At 51.7% G+C, this 16,709-nt stretch overlaps 9 protein-coding genes across 9 annotated transcripts; 2 read left to right on the top strand and 7 right to left on the bottom strand.

Annotated features, from left to right (window-relative positions):
* Positions 1-18: 18 nt before the first annotated feature.
* N7481_001245 (SGNH/GDSL hydrolase family protein) lies at positions 19-1,370 on the bottom strand (the record flags this gene model as incomplete). The annotated part of the gene is made up of 4 exons (XM_057260464.1): positions 19-595; positions 669-779; positions 835-1,271; positions 1,326-1,370. The coding sequence occupies 4 exons, from the start codon at positions 1,368-1,370 to the stop codon at positions 19-21; spliced, it is 1,170 nt and encodes a 389-aa protein (XP_057128296.1).
* An 811-nt stretch (positions 1,371-2,181) lies between these two features.
* Positions 2,182-3,369, top strand: N7481_001244 (zinc-dependent alcohol dehydrogenase family protein; the record flags this gene model as incomplete). The annotated part of the gene is made up of 3 exons (XM_057260463.1): positions 2,182-2,320; positions 2,387-2,833; positions 2,900-3,369. The coding sequence occupies 3 exons, from the start codon at positions 2,182-2,184 to the stop codon at positions 3,367-3,369; spliced, it is 1,056 nt and encodes a 351-aa protein (XP_057128295.1).
* Positions 3,370-3,493: 124 nt separating this feature from the next.
* N7481_001243 (cupin domain-containing protein) lies at positions 3,494-4,063 on the bottom strand (the record flags this gene model as incomplete). Its single annotated transcript, XM_057260462.1, has 1 exon — positions 3,494-4,063. The coding sequence occupies one exon, from the start codon at positions 4,061-4,063 to the stop codon at positions 3,494-3,496; it is 570 nt and encodes a 189-aa protein (XP_057128294.1).
* Positions 4,064-4,750: 687 nt separating this feature from the next.
* Positions 4,751-6,360, bottom strand: N7481_001242 (putative MFS transporter; the record flags this gene model as incomplete). Its single annotated transcript, XM_057260461.1, has 2 exons — positions 4,751-6,072; positions 6,147-6,360. The coding sequence occupies 2 exons, from the start codon at positions 6,358-6,360 to the stop codon at positions 4,751-4,753; spliced, it is 1,536 nt and encodes a 511-aa protein (XP_057128293.1).
* A 1,594-nt stretch (positions 6,361-7,954) lies between these two features.
* N7481_001241 (SDR family NAD(P)-dependent oxidoreductase) lies at positions 7,955-8,940 on the bottom strand (the record flags this gene model as incomplete). The annotated part of the gene is made up of 2 exons (XM_057260460.1): positions 7,955-8,512; positions 8,581-8,940. The coding sequence occupies 2 exons, from the start codon at positions 8,938-8,940 to the stop codon at positions 7,955-7,957; spliced, it is 918 nt and encodes a 305-aa protein (XP_057128292.1).
* Positions 8,941-9,169: 229 nt separating this feature from the next.
* On the top strand, positions 9,170-10,321 carry N7481_001240 (glycerophosphodiester phosphodiesterase; the record flags this gene model as incomplete). Its single annotated transcript, XM_057260459.1, has 4 exons — positions 9,170-9,194; positions 9,278-9,450; positions 9,517-9,696; positions 9,770-10,321. The coding sequence occupies 4 exons, from the start codon at positions 9,170-9,172 to the stop codon at positions 10,319-10,321; spliced, it is 930 nt and encodes a 309-aa protein (XP_057128291.1).
* An 859-nt stretch (positions 10,322-11,180) lies between these two features.
* On the bottom strand, positions 11,181-13,219 carry N7481_001239 (LIM domain-containing protein; the record flags this gene model as incomplete). Its single annotated transcript, XM_057260458.1, has 3 exons — positions 11,181-12,907; positions 12,986-13,111; positions 13,186-13,219. 3 exons carry the CDS (start codon positions 13,217-13,219, stop codon positions 11,181-11,183), a joined length of 1,887 nt encoding a protein of 628 aa, XP_057128290.1.
* A 1,257-nt stretch (positions 13,220-14,476) lies between these two features.
* N7481_001238 (uncharacterized protein) lies at positions 14,477-15,601 on the bottom strand (the record flags this gene model as incomplete). Its single annotated transcript, XM_057260457.1, has 5 exons — positions 14,477-14,607; positions 14,670-14,769; positions 14,828-14,934; positions 15,022-15,465; positions 15,544-15,601. 5 exons carry the CDS (start codon positions 15,599-15,601, stop codon positions 14,477-14,479), a joined length of 840 nt encoding a protein of 279 aa, XP_057128289.1.
* Positions 15,602-15,696: 95 nt separating this feature from the next.
* N7481_001237 (uncharacterized protein) lies at positions 15,697-16,638 on the bottom strand (the record flags this gene model as incomplete). Its single annotated transcript, XM_057260456.1, has 3 exons — positions 15,697-16,431; positions 16,521-16,549; positions 16,608-16,638. 3 exons carry the CDS (start codon positions 16,636-16,638, stop codon positions 15,697-15,699), a joined length of 795 nt encoding a protein of 264 aa, XP_057128288.1.
* Positions 16,639-16,709: the final 71 nt, after the last annotated feature.

Genomic DNA, 16,709 nt, shown 5'->3' with positions numbered 1-16,709 from the left:
TATCCATATCCAGCTTGCTCACAGGAGAAAATCAGATGGAAAATAATCAGCAATCGCCTGATATCCCGCTTCGTTGGGGTGGAGATGGTCTCCTGAGTCAAATTTCCCCAAAAGGACAGATTTATTCTGCGGATCGTGTACAACACGGTCTAAATCGAGTACAAAGTCAAATATTCCACTATTCCTGATGAAATAATTGATTCTTTGTCGTGTTTTTTCCCGTTCCGAATCCGAGTAAGGCTGAGTGTAATTCGAGCTTGCCGGTGACCCGAATGGTGTAATTGTGGCTCCGCCAAATAATATTCCGGCTGCTTGAACTCTTCTTGCAATCTGCTGGAAGGCCATTATCAGTTGATCCCCAATCTCAGCTTGGGAGTCGATATCCGGGCCTGCAACGCCAATATCATTCACACCCTCGAATATCATCGCATATTTGATCCCAGGCTGTGCCAATACATCTCGGTCAATACGACTGACAGCATTAGGTCCCAGGCCATCATGCAAGATGCGGTTTCCACCTGCTGCCTGGTTAAGAATCGCGATTTTCGCTGTAGCTTTGCCCTGATTTAATTTCTTCTGCAACAGATCTGGCCACCTGATTCGTCAAATAAGTAACACATCTCGCGAAGGCTTTGTATCAACAGCAGAATTCAAGAAGTCACCCTTACCGATTGTTGGCATTTGTTGTGCTTCCTCGACCATCTGTGATACTATCGCCGACTATGGCAAAGGAGCTAGACTTCTCGTTCAAAAGCCCCTCGACTGCACTGATAAAGTACCTGTGACTGGCGTTCAGCCCCTCTCCTTAAAGGATTCCGAAATCATATCACCCACCAATGTTCGGTACTTTGTACAGAGTTGCTGGTCAGGTTTTTCTCCCCAACTTGGTCGTCAATGCTCATGAACGACGTAGTCCTACTGCCAGGGTGACCCGTGATAGCAAAGCCGTCTTGGCCATGCTCTAAGAAAAGATCGATCATTAGAACCGACTGGGCCTGAACCGGAAATTCAATTGGGTCCGTAACAACCAGACCGCCGTTGGGGATAGAAATACTCGGTTTTCCGCTGAATTGTAATTTTTGCGTAGATCCTGACTGTAGTGTACTGATTCCGGCTTGACTTTCGAATGCTCGACTCACAGCCGCACTGGTGATGTTGAGATTATTAACCCCAAACGCATTAGAAAACCCCAGACGAATTTTATTTGCCTCTAGGCCAACTTGAACAGTCTGACGAAGAGTAGTGTTGTAAAACACACCATCGGAGCCATTCTATACACATTGTTAGAACTAACAACAGTGGTCTCTGTCGTCTGCGTGACATACAAAAGGCGCTGGTGGGAGGTTTGCGGGTTCGACAAGTTGAGGCATTGTTGCCCAGATTCCAACCCAATGATCATTTTCATTTGAACGACCAACTTGTTCAAGACTTGGTAATGAATCCACTCTATTGGCCATGAGACCAAGCGCCACCAAGAGGTATCTCCAATACATTGCCATCATTATAGAGAAGTGGACCGAGCTACCTTGAAGCTTGAACTTAGCTTAATTGTTATTATTGCTCTTATTATTCATTCTTCTTGATCTTCACCCCGTCAGCCGAGACTTATATCTCAAATCCGTCCCATTTATCGGCTAAAATGGGTAAAATGGTGGTATTTCTCCCGCGTTTCTGATGTTTAGTTTGCGGGGAAACCCCTCTCTACGGAGTATTTCCTGGGGTATTCCCTGTCGGAACCCCTCTTCATCTGGAATGGATCGGATTGAATCAGTATTAACTGTCTATTTCGGATATTGAGTGTCTATTTGCTCCATCTTTGACAATTCTTGCAGATAACCTTACCATGCATGGGAAGTAAATGCGGTAACTATAGACCATGGCTCAAGTTGTGACAAAATCCCCCATCAACAATGTCGGTGCTCTAAATGCTATGAGTATGAAAGAATATTATGATAGGCATGACCTAGCAAATATATTCAAATATTCTTTCCTATATCCATAGATTTTAGTAATTTTCAACCCCCAGTTCCAGTTGAATATTCGTGATTTTCATATTGGGAATGTTGCTGACAAAGCGTATCCAATTCGACTCCAAAACAACCTCAGCCAACTTTTTGACCTGCCATATCCTCTTTTTTTTGTTGGAAGTTTGATCCCTTTTCCAACCCTCACTCAATCATCATGTCAGTTCGGCAATGGATAACATCTCTTCAAGGTATCGACAGTCTCCGACAGATAGAGGCCCCGATGCCTTCTCTCGGAGCTGGTGAGGTGCTTGTGGAGATCCGTGCCGTGTCTCTGAACTATCGCGACGTGGAAGGTGAGTACAACCTGGGCCTCAAAATGTGAATGCTATGGAGAAATTCACTAACACATAATGTCCTAGTCACCAAGGGCGAATACAAACACCACAAGAGCGCCGACCAAGATACCACCATCGTTCCTTGTTCGGATATGTGCGGAGTAGTCATACAGATTGGCTCCGGTGTGAGCCAATGGGCCGTGGGGGATCGCGTTCTGTCTACATTTTTGCCCGAGCATCAGACTGGACAAGTTACTGAGAAGGAATTGGCTGGCAGCATCGGACTGCCGCTCAATGGCGTCCTCTCAACCCACCGGGTCTTCCCCGCACACGGGTTGGTGAAAGCCCCGAGCTATTTGTCTGATGAGGAAGCTTGCACGCTGCCCATTGCAGCTGTCACTGCTTGGATGTCGATCAATGGAATGAGACCCATTGGCGAGAGTGGTGGCAAGAACGAGTATATTCTCCTCCAAGGCACAGGAGGAGTGGCCATCTCCGGATTGCAAATCGCGAAGGCTGCCGGCGCTAAGGGTTAGTGCAAAGTGCCCGTCCGCTTTAGATCTTGACTTAGAGATGTATAACCGCTAACCTTGACAGTGATCATCACTTCCTCATCAGATGCGAAACTCGATCAGGCCAAGCAGCTCGGTGCCGACCACACCATCAACTACCGCACGACGCCCGGTTGGGAAGCCGAGGTGATGCAATACACGAACAATCACGGGGCAGATATCATTCTAGAAACCGGTGGAGCGCAAACTCTGCGGAAAAGCTTTGACTGTATTGCCTTTGGTGGACTAATCGACTGCATTGGCTACGTTTCTGGCAAGGTGGACGCAGAAGATGACCGATTGAACGTGAACATCCTGGCTTTGCGGCGCACTGTGACCCTGAAGGGTATCATCAATGGACCCAAAGACCGATTTGAGGAGATGATCCGATTCTACGAAGCGCATCAAATCCATCCCATTGTTAATCAGGTCTTCCCCTTCGCCGAGGCCCAAAAGGCCTTCCAGTTCGTGGAGAGCGGCAGTCACTTCGGCAAGGTTGTGATCAAGATCCAATAGAAGAGTGAAAGACAAACGCAGATATCGAAACATATACCTAGTTACTATCGGGGTTTCCACAGTCTACTCCGACCGCGATGGAAGAAAGGAATGCATTGTGCATCGGATGTACGCCAGCGCTACACTACTGGTCATTCCCACTCGGATTGAGCACGCCGGTCGCGATTCCCAACTCCTCCTTCATTTCCACCCCGCCCACTGTGAGCGGTTGGCAATCCTGCAAAACAAACACCATGCGTGCCCACTCCGTCTCACTTGGGTTGCGCCAGCCGTGCATTGTGGCCCTCTGGACAGCGATATCTCCACGCTGCATCCGCACCGGATCACCCTCTTCCACCACCATTTCCACCTGGCCCTCCAAAACGATCCCGTAGTCAAGGCTCTGCGTACGGTGGACAACACATTTATTGTTCGGGGCGAAATCGACAATACGGCAGACGGTACCTTTGGGATTGACCAGTCCTAGTTTGCCGGATTGTTGGACCTTGTCATGGGCGACGATATCCGCGTCCTGGTTCAAGTCTGCCGGGAATTGGGAGGTTGTGTAGACCACATTGAATGCCATCTGGCTCTCTTCATACGATTTCCAATTGCCGGGCGTGGAGGACTGTACGATCGCCTTGCCGGCGGCATTATGGCCGGTGATATGCCGGGTCACTGGTGGTAGCGGCGAGATTTGACCGGGGTTGGACATGGCGAAGATGGGTTATTTGATGTATTTTGGGGGTAATTTTGGAGGATTTTGCGTTGGAAACTTCCTCGAAATGCAAAATTTCAGGTGCTTCTCGTCTTTAAACCTTTCCCTCCTCCTTTTCAAGATTTCTGTCCCACTCAGTTGCAGATGCGATACACATGACTGCCCCCTTCGAACAGCGGTGAAGGCATGCATGTCCCCAGGCCAACTGCTGGTTGTGCAACCTGAAAATCGGCCTGTCTCAAATATGGCTGAACATGACCCTCGTCTACTCCAAGCTTGAAGTCAGGCAGAATTGAACCCCCCGGTCCCCGATTTCCGACTTTCACTTTTGAGATTTTTGAGAAGGCTGCCGCCTCCCCACCGTCGTGTCGAGTGGAGCAATGGTGGGCCCTGGAAATGGAACTTAGGAACCTGCTGCCACTCGCTTATATCCTCCAGCCGACCGGAGCTCACGGACTTCTCCATCTGGACCAAGTCCCCAGTTTCCAGTTTATTGTACCAAGTGTCTCGCGGTTCCTCCGACTGTGGAGACACTGGGGACAGGAGTGTGTGGGATGGATGGGTCCGGGGTTTCTGGGGAAGACCCCGGGGAAGATGAAATGACGTGGGACTCGGCTGGACTATACACAATTGGCAATTCATTATTTCAGATTTACATACATTCCTCATATCACATTGGCTGGCTCAAAGGAACCAGCGGAACTCGGCCGATGCTGGGCCATCACGCATGCGCTCGGTCGGAATATCGCGAGCGCGGATTGTCACTCCTTCGTTACGATCCCGACGCTTGTTGTCCATCCACATGTAGAGTCCCAGTAAACCGGCCAGGCAGGCACCGGTGGCTCCAAAGGCCATGACGGTGATCAATGCCGGCATGTACTTTGGGGCATCTTGCTCACGGAATACATTGCTGCCAACCAGACCCATCAGATTGGCCAATGGAACACCAATACTAGTCAACAATACACGACGACCTTCATGCGCGATGTTGTTGTTATACCACGTACTCAACATCACGGAAGGTGCCGAAGTGCCCCAAGTCATCATGAATGTGGCAAAGTAGGCCAGCTGCAGGTTATTCTGGACATCATTGATGGAGGCGTAGATTGCGAACCCGCAGAAGGTGAGCAGGAAGCCCAGCACGATGAACGGCGAACGCAGCTTGGCGAAGTCGGAGCTAAAAGCCAGAATAAGCAGCATCACTGCGCCCGTCACGTTCGGGGCTACGGTGTAGAGATTGGTCTTCACGGTCGAATAGCCAAGTCGAGCGACAATTTGGGGCATAAAGAGGGCCACGCCCTGCAGTGGGACACCCAAGCAGATTTCAATGCACAGAAAGACATACGTGGAAAAGTGTTTGAAGATCCCCAGGGCCTCGCGCAGTCGGAACTTTTCATTCACCACGGCGGACGAATCAACTTGGATTCGGTGGAAGGCAAGGGCTTTTTCTTCCTCGCTCAAGAATGTCGCCTCGGCCGCACTGCGAGGCAAATAGAAGAAAGCAAAGACGGCAAAGATGACCGTCACACCACCCTCAATGATAAACAGATACCGCCAGTTGGGCAGACTCGAGCCCTTGATCTGGAAGACTCCGAAAGCAATGAGACCGGAAAAGGCGTTGGCGATGTTGGAAGCCGCGTAGAATATACCCAATCGGCGGGCAAGCTCACCACGACGATAGAAGGTGGTCAAGTAGTAGATCACCAAAGGGAAAAAGGCAGCCTCGGACATGCCCAGGAACCAACGCAAAGCGAAGATGCCACCAAAGTTGTTAGCGGCTGATGAGAGCAGAGTGAAGGAACCGAAGGAGAACATCATCACGGGCAACGTGCGAGCCGGGCTGAACTTCTTGCCCAGCATGGAGAATGGCGGTGCGAAGATGACGAAAGGGACGAAAAAGATGGACAGCAGCAGATTATACTGATTCTCCTTGAAATGGAGATCTTCGGTCATTCCATCGGTTTTGGCGTTACCCAAATTTCCTTTATCGAGGGCATTGAAAAGGTCTAGAAGCATCAAATACCGTCAATTAGCGACCGCCTCAATTCACTGGCTACCTTCGAATATCAAAAGGAGGAACGGCTCTTACACATCACGGCCAAAATGGGTAAGAGTCGAATATCGAACCGGCGACATAGCCTTCGTTCGGCTTTGTGATCGACCACGCGGGTGACCTCGTCCACCACGCCCGGAACCGATGCAATACCTTGCAGCTTATCGGGCTCATCGGCACTGCCGGTGGTGGCCGTCTTCTTGGTCGTGTCGTCCAGCGACGGTTGCGGAGTGTGACCCATATTGGAAAGGAAGGGGGGGAGGGAGGTTGGCGGGCAAACTTGTACTTTTGACGTTACAAGCTGCTATACAGGCGAGCAGAGGAAAAGAAACAAATGAAGAAGAAGAGGAGGAAGAAGAAGAGAGGAGGAAACAAGGACCGCGCCTAAGCTTCTGCAAGACAGCAGATCAGGGCCTTATCATGCTAGTAGGAGCACCTTGCGGCGCTGCAAAGGGATGTTGCATCACGATCACAGACTTTCAATGTCACCCCCACGTTTCTCCGCATTGACTGGCAACGGGGAAGCCTGCGACAGCAGAGGAGAGGAGAGAAAGAGGGTCCTCTGGACTCTTGGGGCACCGCCGATCGTATCGGACTTGCGCCGCACGGTTGCATCCGGGGACTGGCTCCTTATCTGGGTCTTTGCCGAGGGATCCATTGGAATACGGGGGAAGGGGGGGGGAGGTGTTGGGACAGATTATCAAGGTACGACACCCGGAGCCCTCCATACAGCTGGAAGCACTTAAGATAAACCTGCATGCCTCGGACTCAAGGGAGAAGGGAAAAAAGACGACGAGTCAAGACTCTGATACCGCTAATCGTGTTTCACATACCCTCCTCTCCCTCTCCCTCCCTGTTTTCCTCGAGACATAACTACGATTATTCCAGTGGCGGGTTTCCTCAACACCACCGTACCAATTAAGGTTAGTTAGTCTTTCAAGATGGACATTGGGGGGGGGGGGGGGGTGGCTGGAAATGCCGATTGCGGCAAGTCGTTAGGGTTGCATTCAACCATCGTCATGCTCATCATGCCGCTCAGACGAAAATGGTGGGGAATAGTGGAAAGAGTGGAGGGAATTTACGAGTAGAATTATGACTGGCAATTTCAGGTATATCTTTTATTTCCCTAGTAGTTGGCCGTGTATGCCCTATCTTTCTACCTCATACCCTATCAGTCAGAGTATCGTACCTTGAGATGCCGTGGGTACTTGAATACTTGAACTCTCCACCGAACCCACCCCGACCGACCACTAGTATTCCTCCAGCCTATCCGGGCATCAGTCTTGTCCGGGGTCAAATAGTTTCGGCTCGCTCTGGATAGTGGAGCAAAGTATCCTCTCAGAACCAGTTGGAATCAAGCGCCTGCCGGCTTAAGCAATCCAGCAGGATCATATCGGCGAGTGAAAGGTATCATCATAGAAGAATTTGGGGAGGTGGTAGGTGATTACTTACGCTGTACCTGTTGTATAGAAGAGGAGAGCTGAATAGAGCAAATCGAAGGAATCGAATCGATTAATTGAATGGAGATTTGGGCTGGCTAAACACCATCTTTATAGAGCTACTAGTATACCAGGTGATAACCACTCCGATAGAACCTGACTCTTCTTGACTCAATTTGAGTCATCACAAACTTGAACTTGGAAATTCCTCGTATTCTGCGACTACCGAGACCTCCTTCTAATCCCAATTTGGTGCCCGACATCAAGCTAAGCCGCGGCACAGGCCGATCATCTTAGGACGAGTAATTCAATTTCAACTTGAAGGGATGTCAATGTTAAGGTATGTTGCTTATTCGGCTGTTGATTTTACACCGTATATACTCTAAGCTAACTGGATTAAGCTCTCCGGGTCCTCGCATCGGCTTGAATGGCCTCCTCGGCCCGATTCTTCCAGTTCTTCTCCCAGCGAGAGAGTGCCGGTCGTCCTTCAACAACATCCTCGCTACCCCATTTCATCCGTGCTTGGTCAAGAGCCGGATCGGTTTCTCCGTCTGGGCAGACAATGTAGAATGCCCCCGTTTCAAGTCCCTTGGCTAGCTCCTCGGCGACCTGACTTGGATACCAAGCTCCGGAAGGCTTCTTAACCTCCGCCTCGTCGGTAGGTCCGACATTGCCCATCAAGCCGGTCCACGTCCAGCCGGGGATCAAGAGATGTGCAGAGATATTCTCCGTGGCCGGATCGGAGCGCAGGTCGAAGGCGAGATGCTCCGTAAGGTTCTTGATCGCCGCCTTGGATGCATTGTATGCGGGGTTGCCGGCCCCGGGCGGGTTCGTGATGCCTTGTTTGGAGCCGGTGATGACAATGGATTTGGGAGCCTTATTCTTTGAGGCCGTCAAAACAGGAAGAAGAGCTTCCAGTCCATTCAGTGGGCCTCGAACATTAGTATTGAAAGTCTTGTGGGCAGAAAGAATCAGGTCAGCCAGGGCGGCAAGAGAAAAGGAACAGAGGGAGAGAAACTGACCTTCTCCCAATAATTGCCATCCAGCCACGGCTTGAGACGCCCAGTATCGGTTCCCTGAGGTTTATAACCCTTTCCGGCATTCAACACCACCAAGTCAATATCTTGGACGATATCAGCGATCTGGCGAGTGGTTTCTTTCCATAGGGCCGCGTCGGCTACATCGAGCACAAAGGCCTCGGTAATCAAACTTGAATTGAGCTCCGCCAATGCTGCTTTTGTTTTGGCGAGATTCTCATGATCAATGTCCAGTAGCAGCAGATGCATGCCCTTGCTTCTACAGAGCTTGGCGATGGCATACCCCACGCCTGAAGCAGCGCCGGTGATGAGGGCGGTTTTCTGGGGTTGAATGACGGATTGCATGATGAGGGTGAATAAGGACACTGAATACCTTTTCTCGGATATGGCAGTGAGAAAGAGAAAGAGAAAGAGAAAGAGAAAGAGAAGAAGAGTTGACCAAAATCTATGGCGATGTCATGGCGGGGTTAAGTGGTTTATCTCCGCCTTCTCACCGTCTTCGCATCAACACACAACAACATCACAACGCTCCCTCTCTTCTCTCTGCTCCCTCTTTCACACACCACCTCCCACCATGTCAGACTGTCCCCCCCCTCGAGGTGGGCGATCCAACTACCCCAGGTCAGCTCTTTCTTTCAAGCTTGCCCTTCTGGTGCTCGCGTTAATCCGATTCTCTACCCAGCACACTTCCTCCACTCCGACTCCGATCTACCACAAACCATAAGTCACCGGGGTTACAAGGGAAGATTTCCCGAAAATACCATCTGTGCAATCGACGAAGCCATCAAGGCCGGTACACATGCGCTGGAACTGGATCTGCATCTCTCGCGGGATGGAGTGGTTGTGTTGTCCCATGTGAGCGTGCTCTCGTCTGGTGAATGACGGAGAAGGAAAAAGAAGTAGTATTGCTCATCCCTACAGGATGCGAATCTGAAACGATGCTTCGGGGTCAAGAAGAAAGTGGCCGACTGCGACTGGGCTGAGTTGAAATCCCTCCGCACACTGATGGCGCCGCACGAACCGATGCCACGTCTGGTGGATGTCTTGGAGTTCCTACGACAGCCCGGTCGTGAACATATCTGGATTCTGCTGGATATCAAGGTAAGTGGATCTTGCTGAATTCCATAGAGTATACATAGTCAAAAGGTGTGCCAGTGCTAATCAATGAGCCCAGCGTAACAATGATCCAAATACCATCATAAAACACATCGCCCAGGTAGTCGAATCCGTGCCCATCCCCACCATCGGCCCCGACTGGCATCGACGAGTTGTTCTGGGCAGCTGGTCGGCTCGATACTTCGACGCATGCACCAAATACCTTCCTCGATATGCGATGAGCCTGATCTGCTTCGACTTGAGCTACGCGCGTCAATTTATGCATGTGCCCCGCATCTCCTTCAACGTCAACCAAAAGGTTCTCATGGGTCCGCTCGGTCGAGGATTTCTCGAGGAAGCCCGTGCCGCTCACCGGCGGGTCTATGTCTGGACTGTTAATGCCCCCAACCTGATGCGCTGGTGTCTTCGACACAAGGTAGACGGTGTGATCACGGATGAGCCCGTGCATTACCGGGAAATCTGCGAAGGGTGGGAGAAAGAACAGACTGATCCGGCTTTGAAGGACCAAGATCCATCTCTCGATAGACTTACTTTCTCCCAACGGCTCCAGTGCTTTCTCGCCACTGGCTTCGTCGTGCTTTTTGGGTGGGCATTCACTCGCAGGCTGTAGTGGACTGCATCTCCCGGTTACGAAGCAGGAGCAATCTCGGGAACACAGAAGAGCTTTCAAACCAACTCTTCTCTTTGAACATTGACCTTTACATTTACACTTACACTTACGTTTTGACGCTGTCATGATCCATAATATAATTTCGGTTGTTTTGTCCTAATATTTGTACTCGTTCGAAAAAGATTTGTACACACCAAATGTGAAGAGCGCCGCCATCCATCCAAGCACCGAACTGACGGATTAGACATTAAACATATCGACATGACCGTGTCCAAAGACGCAAGGAGGCAAACAATATGAAATGCCTTAGAAAAAGCCTTGGGCACCGGTCCAGATAGCTGCCCAGAACAAGCAAATGCATAGGAACTTGTACAGGGGTGAAAAAAAAAGAAGGAAATACAGGTGAAGAGTATATAGGTCCAAAATGTGGGATGACAAGGCAAAAAGCAACGATCAACGCCAGGTGGCACCAGCCGAATGAATGAAAGCAGGGTGTGAAGGGTATAATGCGGTCTATAAAGCGAGTGGCACTCCAGATGATCTGATGACGGGGAATAGTTGGAACATCGAGTGAATGGGAATGAAAATGGAAAGAAGAAAGTCTGGAGCCCTCTGGAGGCTCACAGGGTCGGGAAAGGTTGGGTGTCAATGTGCAGGACCCATTTATAATCAGATCATCATGAGTTTTGTCGTTCGTCGCTCAGGGAATCGTCTAGCACCGCCCGAAGGAAAACGTGGGCCGGGTCGGAGTCCTCCCTGGGATGGTGCAGGAGAAGGTGGTGGACGGTACCCTCCAGCGGGAGGATATCCACGAGTCTGTATTTGTGATAATGGCGATGCACCGATCGTAGGTCGTCGTCTACCTGGGGGCCCGGGGGGGGGCCAGTCCCCCGGCTCCTGGTGGTGGTCGGTAATAGGCATTTGAAGCGCGCTGTGCGTCTCGTTCGCAATAAACGCCGCCATTCCACTCAAAGTAGTCGCCTTTGAGCATAACATGGCAGGTTCGGCATTGCAGACAATCGAGGTGGAATCGACGACGGTCTGGTCGGGCGCCAGTACGCTCAACAGTCTCCAGATATTCACCCTCAATACCGTTGTGGCAGGTTGAGCACAAAGAGCCATTCCGCTCATGGTAATGTTGCGCGCAATAGGGCTTGTTGTTGAGGACATAGAAATCGGCTGTTTGGAATGGAGAGGAACACTCAAAACACACGAAGCAGCCCCTGTGGTATTTTCCCGTTAAGCGACCATCCGAAGAGGAGACGGACTTGCCGGTGATTTCCTCTCCGCATCCTTTGCAACTGCCCTTGGACCTAGTCGTGGAGCGAGTCGGTGGACGGGGAATCGGAGTTGTGGCGGCTCGCTGCAATGGTCGTCGCGGCGAAGGCGGGTCTGATGGTGGCGGTTGTGGGGAGGAGGGATCTTCGTGCTTTTCCGCAATCAATGACAAGCCGCCCTGGTTAATGGCCGGGTCGGTGGGCGAATCGGGACTAAAGAAAGCAGCTGGGATGGGCGGAACTTCGTCCATGGTGTTTCGAATGCGGCCCGGCAGCTCCAGAATAGTTTGTCGTGTGCGCGGCGGTAATTCCTCGACGAGCGGACTGAGGTTCAGGGGATCATTGGGTTTAAACCGGCTGAGACTGGTATCGGAGGGGAGGCTCGACATTGAACTGCCACTGTTGGCTTCTGACGGGGATGATTCGGAGGACACTGAGCTCTCGGCTTTCTGCATTTGACCCTCCAATCCTAAAGCACGCGCAAAACTCGTCACTGAGACGGCGCTATGAGTTGAAGCGTCGGAATTCTTGCGTTGGGTGTCAATAACAGGCTCCAAGGCTGCAGCTGCGGGATGAAGATGATTCTGAGGCGGCAGTGGAAAGTCTTGGGTTGGACTGGCTTTTGGTTCCTCGGGGGAACGCTCTTCAGGGAGGTCATGTAAACCACTCGGGTTAGGATTGGTTGGAATTCCAAAGTCAAACCCTCCAAATGGTTCTTGGCCGTCACTCTGATATGATGAACTGACGGATAGTTCCGAGTCTCGGGGGAAAGAAGACTTGTTTGGCGTCCGTAGTGGCGCTGGTGGCAACGGCGGAGTCTCATCGATAAACTGGTTGAAGCCACGGGAGAAGCTATTGGTTGACGATCTCGCCGTAGAGCTGCCATATCGTGTGCTGGCCAGTGAGGTGCGGTAACTACTCTGGCTGAACATTGATTCATTTCGTTGATGGGCCTGCTCGGTTGATTCTGGAGCCGGAGGAAGTGGACTTGGGGGCAACTGTACCTCCTCCGGGACCAAATCTAGGCCCAATCCATATCGTGGGGATGGGGTGGGTGCTGGGGAGCGTGCTGTGGTCTCTGTTGACATTGAAAATCCGTGTGTGCTCACACGAGTGGGAGATCGATTGCCCGGCATGGGAAATGAGAAGACATTATCTAGGTTCAGGACCGAATCGTCATCGGGGGATATCTGGCGTGGGTAGGGTTGGACAGGGGATCGAGGCGCCGATGAGACTGAGAGAGGAGATGGCATATGGGAGCCAATACTGCTTGCCGGCGTTGGAATATTCGGTTGAAGAAATGCATTATCTGCGAACCGTCAGTATATGATGGTTATTTTCATTGCGCTTTCGTTGTTTTTCTCTCCCATTCAACTTCTTCACGTACTTGCGACAGTAGGATCGATGCGCGGGGGTGCGCCTCGTCCAAACTTGGTGGCCATGGCCGTTGTCAATCGGTCTGGTTCATCGAACCCCGCAGAGGGGGGTGGTGAAAGGATCGCCGTCATCGGTGCTTTATTCGAAGGGGAGTCAGTATACTCCAATGAAGTCGAGCGGGTGTGGTTGTCTGGCACAGAAGAGACTCACCATGTTCGATGCTCGTGCAGATATGGTCCCCCATGGCGAAGATCTCGACATTGCATCCACAGTTGGAGCATTTTATCGTGGGCAAAAAGCCCGATTCCATTGCCATTCTGACTTCAGTCGATAAAGATCATTGAAGGGATTGGGGCAGGCAGCCCGGGCTTCGAAGTTTTGCGCAAGTCGATACTCGAGAACTGCGGGGGAGGAAGTAACTGAGTGTTCTGGAAGAGACAGAACGAAAGGGCCTCCCAGGTGGAACCTTGAACCTGGAGAGGTAACGCGCTAAAAGTAGCGTCGTCGTAAGTGCATTATCATTCAGGGGTATCCAGCAGAGGAACAATCAATCCTCCCGCACTTTGGCCCCCTCGACACCCCCCTTCTGCTCTGTTATATACGCTTCCAATTCACCCTCTTCAGCTCAATTCCACTGTAAAGCAGGATCCAAAGAGGCTATGAGCCTTTGCGGTTCTCTGGATGAAGCTCTCTCCCGTCCTCCAGCATCCATTCCTCGTACACACGGATCACGACCTGCTCGCACTCTCCCGCGCCGAGCCGATCGTCCAGGGGGTGGATCCCTCATCATCCAACCGCAGTGCATTCTGACTGAATGCCTGGACGCGACCCAGGGTCCTCGACGGGAGATTTGACAATTCAACTCTCCACTTCTGGAAACTTGGTACAATCACCGTGCGCGCTCGGGGGGGCGAGTCCTCTGTTGAAGGGGCCACCACTCTCGATCTGAATCTACATATGGACATTGCACCGGGCAAAGGCTGTTGTGCATTGCTGCTCTGCCTTGTCATTCGATACGCTCTGCTTCTGTGCTTCCCCACCGCCTCCCTCTCGTCACACTTGGGGGCGCAACAAGGCGCGCAGATCGGCATTCCTAGCTACTGTGATGGTTCCTGCAGTTCCCACGGCGGTCTCCGTTCGTTCAATTTCATGCCTTCGCTTCGGAAATATCAAGCTCGCCGCCCCTTCGGCTTTGACTTTGGGGCTGTTTCTTTTTCTGTTTTTGTTTTGATTTCTGGCTTTGCTTGTTCGCTTGCCGTCTTGTGGCCCCCCCTTTGCTGCCACCTGTCAATGCGAACTGTCATCATCATCATCATCATCATCATGAAGGGCCACAGTCACAGTCAGGGCCCAGTCGCAGTTCGAATTGCGTGCTCCTTGAGAGATTGGTAATAGTCTCTGGCCGTCCATCTTTGGCTGTCCATTCCCATCTTTTCTGGCATACGGATACTCCGTATTCTGTAGATTGTCTCGATTTCTCTTATCTCGCCTCACATCCTCTTCAAGACATCCCCCAGGTCTCCCGCAATTGGCGTTGCAGCGCATGAGTTGGCCATCCGTGCGATGAGTCGGTGCGGATCAGGATTTGGATCAACCTTTCTTGTTCCTGCCGATCCGTGAATCGATTGCCACCTGTCAACGTTCAGCTTACGTTCTCTCTCAAATATGTATTTCTGTCGATCGTCGCTTCTTACAGAGATGGATTGCCATGCACCCCACTACCATCGCTGGAGGCACAGCGTCGTTAGCCAACGCCACACCACAGACGGTCCAGACCCCCTTGCGGATCTGATACTGTGGCCGGGGAATATCAGCATCCATCATCAATAATCCTCAACGGGGCTCAACTTACATCAGCTTCCTGAACAAACCGTCGCCGCAAGGGACCCACGGTAGGATGTCCGGGGTTATGCACCGAAAGCAGAATGCGGGCCAGCTCGTTGTATTGGTTGCCAATCGCTGCAGGAATCGGTTCACAATTAGGCTCATACATTTGCAATCCGGCCAGCTTGAACAATGCTGATGCCTGGGGAGCAGATCACCTACCGTGCCAGGGACAACTGAAACGAATGTCGGGAAAGTTTGCACCTATCTCCACCTCGTCACTACCTACAAAATAGGGGTCAAACGATGCTGGCCTCGCGTCGCTCCACTGTTCAGTCTTCTGCTGCAAGCTTTCATGCACCGCCACCGAACGGGGCCCGTCGCCGAACGAAAATAGAAGAACATCAGCGCAATGCGCAATTGCTTGATTTGCCCACGCGCAATCGCCAGCATCGGGTCCCAGAGCAGTGAACAGGGAGTGAAGGGAGCTCAAGTCAATATCCGGTGCTTGCTGTAAACTCAGGGCATTGTAGATCTCTTGTCGAAGTCCACTCCAATATACCGCCTGTCGTAGACTTGGGGTCGTCGTCGTGGAGGGCGGCGGACCCTGAATGAATGCTTTAGTCCCAAAGGAATGACCACGAAGATCCGATCCCGCCAGTGGGACTACCGATCGCCGTCAGCGCGGACCTCACTATACTCCGTATGGGGTTCAAGTTTCAGGCGCAAGGTTCCACCACTCACCATCGAATTCTTCCAGTAGCCGGAGGATCACAGTCGCGGCCAGCAGATCGTCATCCATTGTGACCCTGTGATTGCTTAAGGCGGGAATCAGGGTCTCTAAACAGGCCTGGTAGTATTGATCTGATACATATGGATCAAAGGTCGTAGTACAACTCAAGTGACGGGCAGAGAGGGCCATGAGGGCGTTGAATAACGTGTCGCAATATCGTGCCCGGTGAGGGATATGTACCGCGAAATGTTGTTGTCGATCTGTGCAGTCAAACTGAAGCCGGTCAGAATCCGAAGAGCCTCCTCGTTGACAAGCAAGGATGGACTCACAAAGGACGCGATGCGATCCACGAAGTGTTTCAATAGGTAGGCCTCTTCCGGGTCTCTCAAAGGCCAGGATCGTCGACCTGGTCGCAACTCGCGACGTACACCGGTCGGGTGGAAAGGTGGGTGATGTTGCTTTCCATCTCGATTGGTCCGGTGTGTATGCCGTCTTGATTCCTCTTCCGAACGAGCTGGTTGGGCGCTCAAAGACTGGGAGAGATGGCCCTGGCTGCCCGGGGATGGCCTGTTGTCCGACTGGCTCAGCTCTCCATTGGCGACTCGGAACTCGCTATCAATCAGCGGCTGGGTTTCATCGTCGGGTTCCCCATTGCCGGATTCCAAAACAAAATCCACTGAAGTCAAGCGGGTCGAGTCAGTTGGTGTCGCGGCGATTCTTATGTATGGGACGGGTCTCACCTCGCGGCGGCGGTCGGAGCCACACCTGATTGCGTGGGAATCGAGTTCGCGGCCCTTGTCCCGGTCCCTTGACCTGCCTGAATTGTGTCTCCTTTTTGCCTCGTACACATGTCCGACCAGTCCGAGTGCATCGCCCGCATTGAGGAAGAATGCCGTCGCCTTGGGGGGGGAGAGAAAGGTAAGCAGCTTCAGAAAAAGGTGCTATTGCCATGGCCCATGGGCAATGTGGAGAGGACTCGGAGACTCACATTTATGGTGAAGCAGACGACAGGGGTCACTATATTGTATTAGCAGTGGGTACCGAGTATTGAATCCCGCAGTTACTACTGACCAACATTTGATCTTCAAATTCTTCGGCACTGGCATAATTGGAGTTCAACTGGAGTTGGAGTGAAGTTCCAAAGTTTCCAAGCTGTGCGGGGGCGGGGGCGGTCACT

Source organism: Penicillium waksmanii, assembly GCF_028829765.1.
Source record: "Penicillium waksmanii strain IBT 27052 chromosome Unknown utg000001l:1.0-4852451.0:1.0-4856178.0, whole genome shotgun sequence".
NCBI lineage: Eukaryota > Fungi > Ascomycota > Eurotiomycetes > Eurotiales > Aspergillaceae > Penicillium > Penicillium waksmanii.
This window is presented reverse-complemented; position numbering and strand designations above follow the sequence as displayed.